Genomic DNA, 14,543 nt, shown 5'->3' on the forward strand with positions numbered 1-14,543 from the left:
AAGATAGTCTGCAACATTTGCGAAACAGATTATTTTTCAAATGTTTATAATTATTTCATCTTGTCTCGTCACTGTGGCAGGTTTTTCTTGGACATAGCGTCTGACTCCCCACCCAGCGATTCCATCAACCACAGTTTGTCGTTTATCAGTGATGGCAATGTGCTGGCCCTCCATCGCCTGCTGTGGAACAACCAGGAGAGGATCGGCCAGTACCTCTCTAGTAACAGGTCTCACCGGTTTAGCTGACAAAAGCACAACGCTCTTGCGTTCTGCTCTACCTGCTAATCTCAACTGACCTAATTTACAGGGACCACAAGGCTGTAGGCAGGCGGCCGTTTGACAAGATGGCAACCCTATTGGCATATCTTGGACCTCCAGAACACAAACCTGTGGCTGACACTCACTGGTCCAGTCTCAACCTGACCAGCTCCAAATTTGAGGAGTTCATGACCAGGTAAGATTCCTACTGTCCTCCAACATTGAACCATGATCTCCATGAGCGCTCAAATGTTTTTTAAACTACTTTAACATTTGTTCTGTAGGCACCAGGTCCATGAGAAGGAGGAGTTTAAAGCCTTAAAGACTCTCAACATCTTCTACCAGGCTGGAACGTCCAAATCTGGCAATCCGGTGTTCTACTATGTGGCTCGCAGGTAGGCCTTTCTAAACCGTTCGAGACCGTTCTGGGCCAAGTTCTCTTTAGAGGAGAACGAGGGCTGTATGAAGAAGGATTTATGCTAATAAAGACATTTGTTTGTGGTTTTGTGTTAAAAATATGAATCCATGTCAATATAGAAAACATAGTATTTTATAGTACAGCAATAGAAAACAAGTATTTACCAAATACTTGACTATACTGATGATTAAGTGTTCCCTTCTTTTGCGGCAGTATGTAATCCAGTATTGATGGTGTCTTCACAAATGTGTAGACCAGATGGTTCCTCTCCTCCTTAGTCCAGAGGATGCACCACGCATGATTTCCAAAACGTTTCAAGCTTCAATTCATCCGACCACAGGACGGTTTTCCACTTTGCCTCGGCCCATCTGGTCTATGTGTGAACTTCATATCGGGTGACCTTCCCGCCGCAGGTTTTCCTCCGAATTGACATAACCAAAGAATTTCCATAGTTAAGAGATGTTTGAGACTTCGCCCAGAGAAAATGTACTGTTCTTCATTTTATTCCTATTGGTCCATGATAAAGCTCTGCCCTCATTAAACGCCAGTGTACCGAGCTTTATTAGGTTAACAGGTGTTTCTGAGTAAGCGTTTGACCACAGATAGGTTTCAGTTTGGACTGTTATTACCACGAAGACTTAAAATGAGGCACTGCTCCCTAAATGATTTGTACAAGACACAACGATATTCAACAAGTTAACCAGTGTTTTCTCCAGCACCAGGTGCAGCAGAGGGCACTAAACCAAACTTTCATCTTGTATTTTACCACAGTTCCATTCACCTTCAAAGTACTCTTGGGACCACCTTGTTATACAGGCTTTATTGGAGGAAAAAAGGAAACAGTGATATTTTCATGCAGAGATGGACAAAACCTGTTGCAGAAAACAAATACGGATATTTTTTTCTCGCTACACGAGATCCTAATATATTGAAACTGGGTTTGGTGCCGGACCTGCCATAATCCAGATCCGTCTGTGTCTCACTCCGATCAAACGGACTTTATCGGCATGTTGAACCCGGACTTTGGATTTCTATGTACGTTCAAACTGGTGATTCAGTTTGACTCGTCTTAGAGCAGCCTTCAACACATTTTGCTTTCTCTGAGTGTGTCGGCGTGTACATTTATTTATATGTGTGTATAATCGGGACAACTGAAAGCGTTTTGAAAGGAAGTTACCGTATTTTTTGGATTATACGTCGCTCCGGATTGTAGGTCGCACCAGCCAAAAAATGCATAATTAAGAAGAAAAAAACATATATAGGTCGCACTGGAGGATAAGTCGCATTTTTGGGGAAAATTTATTTGATAAAATCCAACACCAAACAACATATAGCACAAAGAACATGCTAACAAGTTTACCAAAATATCAGGTTTTACTCCGAATCACGAAATCCAAGGAAATCTTCATCCTCGGTGTCACTTTTGAACAACTCCCCCAACTCGGCAGGTAGACAAGACGCCGCTTCCTCTTCTACGTCGCTTACATCAGACTCGTCGTCAGTTGTAGTTCCAATTATTCCAGCCTTTCTGAATCGAGACAGGATGGTTACGGTTGTCACTGAAGCCCATGCTTTGTCGATCCATTCAATGACTTCCAGGAAAGTTGCATGGCGCATTCTCCCGGTTGCCGTGAAGCTGTGCTCTCCATCCGTCATCCACTGCTCCCACAGGTTACGCAAAACTGACTTAAAGCTCCTATTCACGGAGATATCAAGTGCCTGGAGTATTTTGGTTAAGCCTCCAGGGATGATGGCAGCTATGGAGTTGAAAACTTTTAATTTATTTTTTAACTGTGGTGTGATGTGCGCTCTCATGCTATCCATCACAAGCAGAGCTTTGCGTGCTCTAAAGAAGCCATCCGGTCGCTTATTGTAGCACTTTGTAAGCCATAAGTTCATCATTTCTTGATCAATCCACCCTTTCTCGTTCACGGCGACTTCAACTGAGGAGGATTGGATTTTTGGCATGGTTTTTTGTTTGAAAATGACCATCGGTGGCAGTTTTGATCCGTCTCCACAACATGCCAGCACCACTGTGAAGTGTGATCTCTCATGACCAGTTGTAACGATATTCACACTTTTTTGCCCTTTCTCTGCAACACTTCGGCCCATGGGGATGTCAAAAGTGAGGGGGACCTCGTCCATGTTAATAATATGATCCGGTGTCACGTTGTGATCACTTACATGCTTTTCAATGAACGCGCGGAAACTGTCAACCTTGGCTTGGAAGTCCGCTGGCAGTTTTTGGGACAGTGTCGTCCTTGCTCTGATAGAGGGGCGTTTGCGTTGCATGAAGCGGTAACACCAAGAAGGTCCTCCCGCAAAGCCGTTTATATTCACCTCCTTGGCAACCACCTGGGCGCGGAGACGCAACTGCACCGTTGACAAACCTCTCCCAGCAGCACGTTGTTCAAGCACCCATGCGTGAACTCGTTCCTCCGACTGCGGCCACCTAGCTTGTCGCCCGCGATTAGCTTTCTTTGTTTTCTTCATTTCAGTAAGCGTAACCTCCGCTTTTCGCCAGTCCCTTACAAGTTTTTCGCTCACTCCAAACTTTCTTTCTGCTGCTCGATTGCCGTTTTCGGCTCCATATTTCACTATCTGAAGCTTGTAAGCCGCGGAATATGACTTTCTTTTCGGCGACATTTTCATTCAGCCCTTCTAATTTGTGTTTTTAGATAACAGGTGTGACAGATAACTCTGAACCTCCAGAAACCGCAACAGATTCTGACGGGTCACAGAGTTCCCTGTAACACCTGTTATAGGAATGTGTAGGCTACTGTCTCTGCGCTCACAGATTTTGTAAAAAAAAGCATATATAAGTTGCTCCGATTTATAAGTCGCACCCCCGACCAAACTATGAAAAAAACCGCGACTTATAATCCGGAAAATACGGTAATTAGGTTTTGTGGTAAGGTGTCCTTTGGGGAGGGCAGCAGGTGTTTCGATCCGTTAGTTCTGTCAGTCGGTAAGCAGTGCACTGCATGTTCCATGTGGACAGTAGCACTCCCGTTGCACAACGAGTTTGGAGAGTTGACTTGATTGGGTGATATTAACACAATGCAGTAACAATATTTTTTTTTACCATTTTGCTGTCGTGATTAATATTTTCAGAAGGCGTTCTATCATTTCCCATCATTCCTTCTGGTAGATTGGCCGACAAAAGCAATTTAAATGTCTACAGGACTTTCTGTCTGAGAATAGCTGCATAATCTTTTTCATGTATTCCCAGAATATTTGTGTCTTTGGACAACTCCCCCAAAAAATCAAGCGGTGGTTTGCGCTTTCATTCAGAATACTTTATTAATCCCAAAGGGACAATTTCTCCAGCGTGTGTGCTTTGCTGTCGTTCGTTTCATTTTAGGAGTAACAAAGAAATGGACAAAGTTCTTCCAACCAAATTCACACCAGTGTAGAGAATAAGATCTCGCTCTTCCATTGCTTATTTTAGATTTCATCATTGAATTCTTTCTCCCATTTTTCCTTTGATGTAAATCATGGCGGTCCCCCCCTTCCCTTTGGAATTCCCTGGTAACGCTGTGATTGTATTATCATTAGGTAATGTAATTGCTTATTTAGTTTCTAATTTATTTATTTCTTTAAACACTTCCATAACTATAAATATAAGATAAATCATGTTTTTACACACTCTGTTTTCCCTTTTAATGTCTGAACTGTTCTGTAGCGCGTTTTTCTTTTTTATTGTGCAGTAAGCTGTAAAACCTCTAAGTCCAGCATCTAAATTTAACATCCGTTCAATTTGGTTTAAATTCCTTATCATATGCAATTCACCTGGTTTATTTTTTAACGGAGTTCGCAGATTGATTTCTTTTTAACCAAACCAGGGATGAGGTGGTTCTGATTCTGAATAATTAGTTTGTAGTCTCTAGTTATTGTTTGGACACGAATCGCTTTGCATTGTCTTTCCGTCTCCGTCCGCCTAGCCTCGCTGCAACACAAAGCCCTGAGACTTTCCACTTTACTGCCACAATGCTCTTCTACGTCCGTCTACCATCGAACTAAACTCGACAAGTGGAACCTGTAGTAAAATGTTTCAGTCAGTTGTGGTGAATTGGATTTAGACGTTTTTCGTAACCCAAACATTCACTGATATTGAAATGTGCCTCTCTTCAACGGCCAATAACCCCGGAACGGAAGATTGTAGGAACACACTTTGTCTTTCCTGGTGAAAGAGGAGACTTTAATCTTTCATTTGCTAGGTTCGGTGTTTGAATAGTCATGGTAAAGAATATTGTGTGGGGCTTGGAAAATCTGACACTGCATATATTTGCGTGGAAATGGCTGGCACCCAATGAGTTAACTTTGACATGTAAATTAAATTTATGTAAAACCTAATGAATGTTAGGTACATATTCAAATGCATAAGGACAATAAAAAACATTAGTATTAGAAAGTTTAGAAGAAAAGAAACTTGAAACAAATCAGTCCTTCATGGATTAATGACACTTTAAATAGTATAAAATTTGTAGTACAAACATTTCTAACAAACAAATGCATCAATTTAAATCAGAGGTGGGCAAACTTTTTGACTCGCGGGCCACAATAGGTTCTAAAATTTGACAGAGGGGCCGGACCAAGAACAGATGGATGGAGTATTTGTGTGAGCTAATATAAATGACACATGAAAGCTATTGCATTAAATGATTTGGCCTTTTACAGGCAGCATTACAGAGAAAAGGTCAAATGAATGAGGTTTAATTATTATACAATTTTATTTAATGATATAATTTGGACAAGCTTGGCGGGCCGGATTAAAAAGACCAACGGGCCGCATATGGCCCCCGGGCCTGGGTTTGCCCATGCCTGATTTAAATGCTCAATGCGAAAGATATATTGAACTGTAATACTGCTTTGTCTGTAGGATCAAATATTCATTCCATACATTGACTGTATTGTCAAAATTGTAAATGCAATTTACTTTTCTTTCTTTATTTTGAGTTTTTTTTTGGTGTATAAATATTAAAACTGTGTACTTCTACTTATGTGAGAGGCTCTTTTGAGGGAATACGATACCATTGTTTGGTATCGACACTAAGGTCAGGTATCGGATCGATTTTCAAACGATACCATGGCAGCCCTAATTTTGATTGATTAATTTAAATTCTGTGAGCTGAAATTGTAAAGAACTGGCCCCAATCACAGCTGATCTGACAGCTGTGATTGGACATGTAGGACTTTGTGTTTGTTGATCTAATTTCCTCACACCACAAGGGGCATGTCCTCGAGATCCTTGGGAACTTCCAGACAGCAGTCCCTGGAGCTGGAGCGTGGAAGAAGGCGGGTCTTCTCTTCGGGGATAAGCGCCAAGGCCCCTTCGCGAGGACCCGCCCCACTCGTCTCCCTTGCCGCTCGTAATTCAGCCTGCTCGTCTTCCTCCATCTGGCTGTCTTCTCTCAACTCCTCAAGCATAACGCTGGCATCGCACGGCCCCACCTCTCCCCTGGCCTCTGGCCGGTCGATGGCCCAGTAACCTGCACCGCTCTCACGGTCCATGTTGGACCGGGACATTCTGGGAACATAGACCTGGCGCTGAATATGGCACACAAGACAGGCTAGGACCACTGTGGCAGCCAGCAGGCAGACAATCAGCCCCCCTGCTGAGCCCATTGCAATGAGACCCATCTCTGTGTCAATCAGGCAATCACCGTGAGAGCCATTGGTGCCGGTTTCAGGAAACGGTGTGCTGTTGGCGGGGCTGATGCCCGCTGCGAGGGTTGAGGCGGAATCCAAACCTTGGGTTTGGTTTGAATGCAGCTGTGTGGTTAAAAGGTTTTGATCTGCAGCTGTGGAGCCCAGCAGCAGCTGGTTGAGCAGGGGAAGCAGCCAGAGAGACGTTACTGCGTCCTCCATTATGCCCTGAGATAAAGGAAGCGTGTGATCAGTTCAGAAATGGAGACCGCTTTACTTCCAACCTGCGACTCAGCTGTCATGACATGGCCAAAAACATCAGTCGAGCATTGAAGAAGAAAGCTTCGTTACTGACTGTACACGACGCATAACCAGGAAATGACACATTTATGCATCTACACTCTTGCACTCAGCTTTCTTCCTCAACTTGCTTGAATTTCTACTTTGGAGCAAATATTTTTTTATTTTTTCTGACTCCACGCCAATGACCTTACCAAAAAAGCTTGACTGTTATCAAAACGCAATAAAATACTTACTGGGCGTGGTCTTGGTGACAGGATGCAGTGATATACCGGCTGCAGTTGAAGTCCTCCCTCTTTCCGTGTCTTTTGACTGGTCTGGTGATTTCAGCGCATTGGTCTCATATCACTGATGTTTGGGAAGCTGAAGTGAGACAAGGCAAAGAAATTCAGTCAATCAAAAAAAACTGAGTGTCGCTATTAACTGCTGTTGCGAAAAATGGACTCCAACCCCGAATATTGCACAAAAGTAATGAACTACAAAAATGTCCTTTATTTTTTTTTCTGTCTCCTTTCTTTAGGTTCAAAACAGGCCAGATAAATGGGGACTTGCTCATCTACCACGTCCTGCTCACCCTCAAGCCCTACTATGCGAAGCCCTACGAGATAGTCGTAGACTTGACACATGTAGGACCCAGCAATCGCTTCAAGACCGACTTCCTGTCCAAGTGGTTTGTGGTCTTCCCTGGCTTTGCCTATGAGAATGTAGCAGCGGTTTATGTGTACAACTGCAACACCTGGGTGAGGGAGTACACCAAATACCATGAGCGACTGCTGACTGGACTGAAGGGCAGCAAACGGCTTCAGTTCGTTGACTCCCCAGCTAAGATGGCAGAGCACATCGAACCGGAGCAGCAGAAGCTTCCGGCAGCCACGCTGACCCTGGAGGAAGACCTGAAGGTCTTTCACAATGCCCTCAAGCTGGCCCACAAGGATACCAAGGTTTCGATAAAGGTGAGGGTGCCGCTCCAAGAGTCCACAAAGAACAAACGCGCTTGATAAAACTGAACTGTTTCACTTCCAGCTGCAACAAGAGGCACGTTTCTGAAATGAAAACACACGACGGAAGAATTTTATTTATATTTTTATTCGCTTCAGCTCAAAAAGTCCAAAAAAAAATAGCCATAAATTCACTGCACCAATAGACCTGTCATTCTCTGGTTGAACTCAAAACTATCTTTTAGAGTTTTCTTCTTCAGTTCTTATATCCGTAGTCATTTAATCAGGCGCTTCTTCACCTGTTGAACTCACAAACACATTACACTCAGACCTAGTGGGCACTTTGAGAACACACATGTCCACTCAACACATTGATAAACCCTTTTCCAGGGTTTTCCTTTGTATTTTAAAAAGCGTTTGCCCACCCCTGATCCAGGACATTCCATTAATATGAAAGACTTCCATCCGAAAGCATAACAGTAATATAGTTACAGAGGAAACGGTGGAATTCCTAAACCAATGTGCGTTTCCTCTGGCCAGGTGGGCTCGACAGCAGTCCAGGTGACCTCAGCCGAAAGGACCCGAGTGCTCGGCCAACCCGTCTTCCTCAACGACGTCTACTACGCCTCAGAGATCGAAGAGATCTGCCTGGTCGATGAGAGCCAGTTCACGCTCACCATGGCCAACCAAGGCACGCCCCTGACCTTCATGCACCAGGAGTGTGACACCATCGTCCAGTCCATCATCCACATTCGTACCCGCTGGGAACTGTCTCAGCCGGATTCAATACCACAGCACACCAAAATCCGACCCAAAGACGTTCCTGGAACTCTGCTCAACATTGCCTTGCTTAACCTGGGCAGTTCGGACCCGAGCCTCAGGTCAGTCTCTGCCCGTAATACGCGTTCCTCTCACAGGGATTATTTGACCATGGTCCGAGTTTATATTTGGTAGGTTGAGCTTCAAAACGACTCGTCAGACTTGCTGTCCATCCCACATCTAGGTCTGCGGCCTACAATCTGCTGTGCGCGCTGACATGCACCTTCAACCTGAAGATTGAGGGCCAGCTGCTTGAGACGTCAGGCCTCTGCATCCCAGCGAACAACACGCTTTTCATCGTATCCATCAGCAAGACTTTGGCTGCCAATGAGCCCCACCTGACTCTGGAGTTTTTGGAGGAGTGCATTTCAGGCTTCAGCAAATCTAGTAGGTCTGCGGCGAAGTGTCGGAGCGCGTGCTCTGTTTCGCACGCTCATCAAAACGTCATAAATCCTCTCGTTTCACCCTTCAAGTCCGAGACATTGGATTTCAATTAAAATGACTGGAGAAATAAAACTGATTCTTACAGGAAGGAATAAAGCAAAGCACTTACACAACGCAAATTATTACAGTAGCTACCTCTACGTACATGAATTCAAGTCTGCCCCTCTAATCATGTGACCACACCATAGCCTTCAATGGTGTCCCCTCTCTGCCATCAGTGTAGTTTCCTGGGTTCATCAAAACCGCAATGCCAAAAATCAGAGTTCCGTATGGAGTCAGGATTGTCGTATCTAACCAACTTTGCTGAATTGGTTTTCCTTCCTAAGATCAGAAGTGATTGGAAAAACTCTCATTCTCATTAAAATGTTAAAATATAAAAAATGTCAAGAATATTGTATTTTAATTCATTAATCTGTTGAATACAGATTTTACTGGAAGGAGCAGCAGAAAAAGTCTTTAATAGGCATGGCATCATTCAACTTCAATGTTCAGCTTCATTTGTAACTTGGAGAAATTTGTGGAAATTCTTACTTGAAGCATAATACTGAGCTGTCATTCTGGAAAGAGGGTGGACAAGTATCATTTAGTCTTTCACTTTTTTTGGGGGGGGGGTTAAATCAATATACCCAAATTATATTTCTCCAAAGACATTTGAGTTTTAAGTAATTACAAACACAAGACACCTGCTGTTACGAGTAGAGTTGGGATTCAGGCTCTCTGCTGCCACCTAAGGTTGAACAGTGCAGGTGCAGCAAACTCAACCCAGACACAGCTGCCCTTTTTTGATCGGTGCAGTTCCATTGTGGCAACTGAATGAATGCAGTTGCAATTGTGCAATTCCGTGTTAAACTATTGCGCCAGAATGTGTGTTGATGAATGCGATGTTTCTGCCGCAGGTATTGAGCTGAAGCATCTTTGTCTGGAGTACATGACGCCCTGGCTGCTCAACTTGGTGCGCTTCTGTAAGCACAACGACGATGCCAAGCGCCAGCGTGTCACTGCCATTCTGGACAAACTCATCACCATGACGATCAATGAAAAGCAGATGTATCCCTCGATCCAGGCCAAGATCTGGGGCAGTCTGGGTCAGGTGCGTCCCCCATGCCGACGGCCTGTTATTGAACTGGATTCTGAACTTGAGCTCTAACTTTGTGGTCGCTTTGTTCAGATAACGGATCTGTTGGACGTGGTGCTGGATAGCTTCATTAAGACCAGCGCCACAGGAGGCCTGGGTTCCATTAAAGCAGAAGTCATGGCCGATACAGCAGTGGCCCTCGCTTCGGGCAATGTGAAACTGGTCTCCAGCAAGGTGAGACTTCACCTGATGCGCCGGGCGATGTGTGTCTGAGCAGCTAAATGAGCAGCGTTTAGTCGAATGCGTCGGATGTGGAAGGATGAGGAAGGGACCAACCTAAACGCCCACAACAGTCGTAACTTTTCTCTCCATCTGTAGGTTTCTGCTTTGTTTTACGACAATTATTTTCAATAGTACGTTTTCATTTTGTTTGAGTGAACTCCATAAGTATGTCTGTCCGTCCGTCCATCCATCCATCTTCAAACCGCTTTATCCGGGGCCGGGTCGCGGGGGCAGCAGCCTAAGCAGGGAAGCCCAGACTTCCCTCTCCCCGGCTACTTCTTCCAGCTCTTCCTGAGGCGTTCCCAGGCCAGCCGAGAGACATCGTCTCTCCAGCGTGTCCTGGTGGTCCGTGCCCTGAACACCGTACCAGGGAGGGGTCCGGCATCCTAAATAAATGCGGAGGAGCAGCGGCTCTACCCAGAGCTCCTCCCGGATGACGGAGCGTCTCACCCGATCTTTAAGGGAGAGCCCAGCCACCGTACGGAGGAAGCTCATTTCAGCTGCTTGTACCCGCGACCTCGTTCTTTGGGTCACTACCCAAAGCTCGTTACCGCAGGTGAGGGTCGGAATGGAGATCGACCGGTAAATGGAGAGCTTCGCCTATCAGCTGAGCTTCCTCTTCACCATCTGTGCAGAGTCCCTTCTTCAGAGGGGTTGGACTATATTCAGTTGTACGTAATTATTTTTAGTGGTTTTTAGTTTCTGTTAATGGAATACTACAATAATATGAATTACTTACTTGCAGTAGAAGTAAAGCTGCTCCTTGGAGTATCCGCTTGCTGTCAAGCATCAGTGTGCTCCGGATCCAAATTCAGCCGAGAGACAAACAACTGCAACACACACACACGGGCAGACAAAAGAAGGGCCAGGCCCTGGCTCCGACGGTGGCAGACATCAACACTGGAAGAATGGAGGCCATTGTGAAGCTTGACTCGGTCGTCTTGTTGGGTTCACATTGCTGCTGGCTGTGATTCAGTTGAACGATGCTATTTTCTTTCTCGTTATGGTGACGGTACGATGTGTTAAGCGACACATTCGCCATGCAGAGATGAAAGTCAAATCCAGATGTTACAAACTTCAAGGATTCAAAGAAAGCAGGGCAGCCATGCATTGTTTGATTTGTGTCTCCCAGCTAATGCCTGATTATTGATGACCTTTCCACATTTTAATACTTGTAGATCCTCATTTGATTTAAAGCAGCCAGCCCATTTTTCTGTGGCTGATTGGAATGAGCCTTGAGTGCTCATGATATGCATGTGACTCGTTCGCTCTGTGTCTGTGGTGGATTAATATCGGTCGTCTTTGTGGCAGGTTATTGGCCGTATGTGTAAGATCATAGACAAGACGTGCCTGTCGCCAACGCCCACTCTGGAGCAGCACTTGATGTGGGATGACATCGCCATCTTGGCCCGCTACATGCTCATGCTGTCCTTCAACAACTCCTTGGACGTTGCAGCCCATTTGCCTTACCTGTTCCACGTGGTGACTCTGCTGGTAGCCACCGGGCCACTGTCCCTCAGGGCCTCTACCCACGGCTTGGTTATCAACATCATCCACTCCCTCTGCACCTGCTCGCAGCTCAACTTCAGCGGTGAGGACTCACTTCACGAGTTGATGCTGATGAACAGCCTGCTGCGTCGATTTGGTCTAATCTTGTCTGGTGCAGGGGGACACTTTGAATTTAGTCTGGAGTAGGGGGACACTTTCGATTGAGTCTGGCGCAGGGGGACACTCTTAATCGAGTCTGGCGCAGGGGGGGGACACTTTTAATCGAGTCTGGCGCAGGGGCGGACACTTTTAATCGAGTCTGGCGCAGGGGGGGACACTTTTGATCGAATCTGGCGCAGGGGGGGACACTTTTGATCGAGTCTGGCGCGGGGGGGGACACTTTTGATCGAGTCTGGCGCGGGGGGACACTTTTGATCAAGTCTGGCGCAGGGGGACACTTTTAACCTAGTCTGGTGCAGGGGGGACACTTTGAATCTAGTCTGGAGTAGGGGGACACTTTCGATTGAATCTGGTGCAGGGGGGGACACTTTTGATTGAGTCTGGCGCAGGGGGAGACACTTTTAACCTAGTCTGGCGCAGGGAGGTGCACTTTTGATTGAGTCTGGCGCAGGGGGACACTTTTGATCGAGTCTGGCGCAGGGGGGGACACTTTTGATCGAGTCTGGCGCGGGGGGGACACTTTTGATCGAGTCTGGCGCAGGGGGACACTTTTAACCTAGTCTGGTGCAGGGGGGACACTTTCGATTGAGTCTGGCGCAGGGGGGGACACTTTTGATCGAGTCTGGCGCAGGGGGACACTTTTAACCTAGTCTGGTGCAGGGGGGACACTTTCGATTGAGTCTGGCGCAGGGGGGGACACTTTTGATCGAGTCTGGCGCAGGGGGAGACACTTTTAACCTAGTCTGGCGCAGGGGGGTGCACTTTTGATTGAGTCTGGCGCAGGGGGGGACACTTTTAACCTAGTCTGGCGCAGGGGGGACACTTTTAATCGAGTCTGGCGCAGGGGGGGACACTTTTAACCTAGTCTGGCGTGGGGGGGGGCACTTTTGATCGAGTCTGGCGCAGGGGGGGACACTTTTAACCTAGTCTGGCGCAGGGGGGACACTTTTGAGGACAGGTTTGAGAGCTAAACGTGTTTGCTTTTTAATGCTGCATGCACACAATGAATCCAGTGTGTGTCTGTGAATCTAAATATTTGCTGTTGAATGATTTCAGAGGAGACGAAACAGGTTCTGAGGCTGAGCCTGACTGAGTTCTCGCTGCCCAAGTTCTACTTGCTCTTTGGGATCAGCAAAGTCAAGTCGGCTGCTGTCATCGCCTTTCGCTCCAGCTACCGAGACCGCTCGTTCTCTCCTGGCTCCTACGAGAGGGAGACGTTTGCACTGTCCTCCCTGGAGACCGTCACCGAGGCCCTTCTGGAGATCATGGAGGTCGGCGGTGGAAAAATCAGTCGAACCTTCTCCATTTATTTACGCCACTAATGCCGTCTGCTTTGTCTTTCCTCCAGGCTTGCATGAGGGACATTCCAGCATGCAAGTGGCTCGACCAATGGACCGATCTGGCGCAGAAGTATGAACCTTCCTCCCGCGTTGTGTTGAGACTGTGAATGTGCACAGTAAGACTAAACGCGTTGCTGGTGTGTCCCAGGTTTGCGTTCCAGTACAACCCGTCTCTCCAGCCTCGAGCGCTGGTGGTCTTCGGCTGCATCAGTAAGAGGGTGAGCCACGGCCAGATCAAGCAGATCATCCGGATCCTCAGTAAGGCCAGCCCTCTGCTCAGCATCGACCGGGTGAGGGGCGCGCATCGGCTCGTCGGACTCCCTGATCCGTATGAAAGTTAACATTAAATGATTCTGTCAGCAAATGTTGGCTGCAAAAAATGAAATAGCATATATAAGCGCCTCTCTCAAACACACACACACACACACTACCAGTCAACAGTTCAGACCTTCTCATTCAAGGGATTTCTTTCCTTATTACTTTCTATGTCGCTACAAACCAAAGACCTCAAAACTACAAAACCAAATATATGGCTTTATGTAGCAATCGTGAGGCCGCTCGCCACCTGAAAGGGTTTTCACTTCACTCTCGTGCCTTTTCAAGGTTCATTTGTGGATTGTCTTGCCTTCTTAATGGAGTTGTGTTGCGTAGAAGTCTGGTTGGTCACACGGTGGACCGCCTGAACCGATCGGCTCAGTAAAAGACAGACGACTCCGTCATTACTTTAAGAACTGAAGGTCAGTCAGTCCGGAAGATTTCAAAAAGCTTTTGAATGTGCGGTCGCAAGAACCGTCAATGCGCTACGACGGAACTCGGCCGCATGAGGACGGACCCAGCAAAAGAAGACCAAGGGACACCTCTGCTTGCCTTTCGTTTTTCAAAGGGACAATGACCCCCAAACACACGTCCAGGGTGTGTCGGCGCCATTTGGTCAATAACTGCGTCATTCCTCATGAGTTCATTCATTGTTTTGATGCCTCCAGTGGAAAAACCTACAATGTAAATCGTCATGAAAATAGAGGACCGTTCTGTCCAAACGTTCTACTGCTAGTGTGTATACTGTTAAAATATAAATACACAACTTATGAATGCGTGTCCTTTCTTTAATTCGCAGGGTCTGGAGAGCTGTTTGAAGGGACCAGACAATTATAACAGCCAAGTATTAATCGAGGCCACCGTCATTGCCCTGACGAAGCTGCAGCCTCTGCTCAGCAAGGTAAACTAGCCACTGTTGGGTACTAACCAGTAACCAGTAACGAGCACTAACCAACCCGCTGCTCCGACAGAGGCCTGCAGCTGCTCGTCTAGAAGCACGCTCGGTGGACAATTCACTGTTTTTCTGATTTATCGAT

General features: G+C 46.4%; 1 protein-coding gene across 1 annotated transcript in view; it reads left to right on the forward strand.

Annotated features, from left to right (window-relative positions):
• Positions 1-14,543, forward strand: part of nf1a (neurofibromin 1a) — a 48,301-nt gene that overhangs the window by 27,473 nt on the left and 6,285 nt on the right. The window contains exons 33-45 of the mRNA XM_068745307.1: positions 81-227; positions 308-454; positions 543-653; positions 7,146-7,578; positions 8,104-8,444; positions 8,567-8,769; positions 9,723-9,916; positions 9,995-10,135; positions 11,495-11,774; positions 12,908-13,122; positions 13,200-13,261; positions 13,340-13,481; positions 14,306-14,407. Coding sequence (XP_068601408.1) covers positions 81-227; positions 308-454; positions 543-653; positions 7,146-7,578; positions 8,104-8,444; positions 8,567-8,769; positions 9,723-9,916; positions 9,995-10,135; positions 11,495-11,774; positions 12,908-13,122; positions 13,200-13,261; positions 13,340-13,481; positions 14,306-14,407 — 2,518 coding nt within the window. The remainder of the gene's footprint in view (positions 1-80; positions 228-307; positions 455-542; positions 654-7,145; positions 7,579-8,103; positions 8,445-8,566; positions 8,770-9,722; positions 9,917-9,994; positions 10,136-11,494; positions 11,775-12,907; positions 13,123-13,199; positions 13,262-13,339; positions 13,482-14,305; positions 14,408-14,543) is intronic.

The sequence above is a fragment of the Brachionichthys hirsutus genome, chromosome 11 (assembly GCF_040956055.1).
Source record: "Brachionichthys hirsutus isolate HB-005 chromosome 11, CSIRO-AGI_Bhir_v1, whole genome shotgun sequence".
Lineage (NCBI taxonomy): Eukaryota > Metazoa > Chordata > Actinopteri > Lophiiformes > Brachionichthyidae > Brachionichthys > Brachionichthys hirsutus.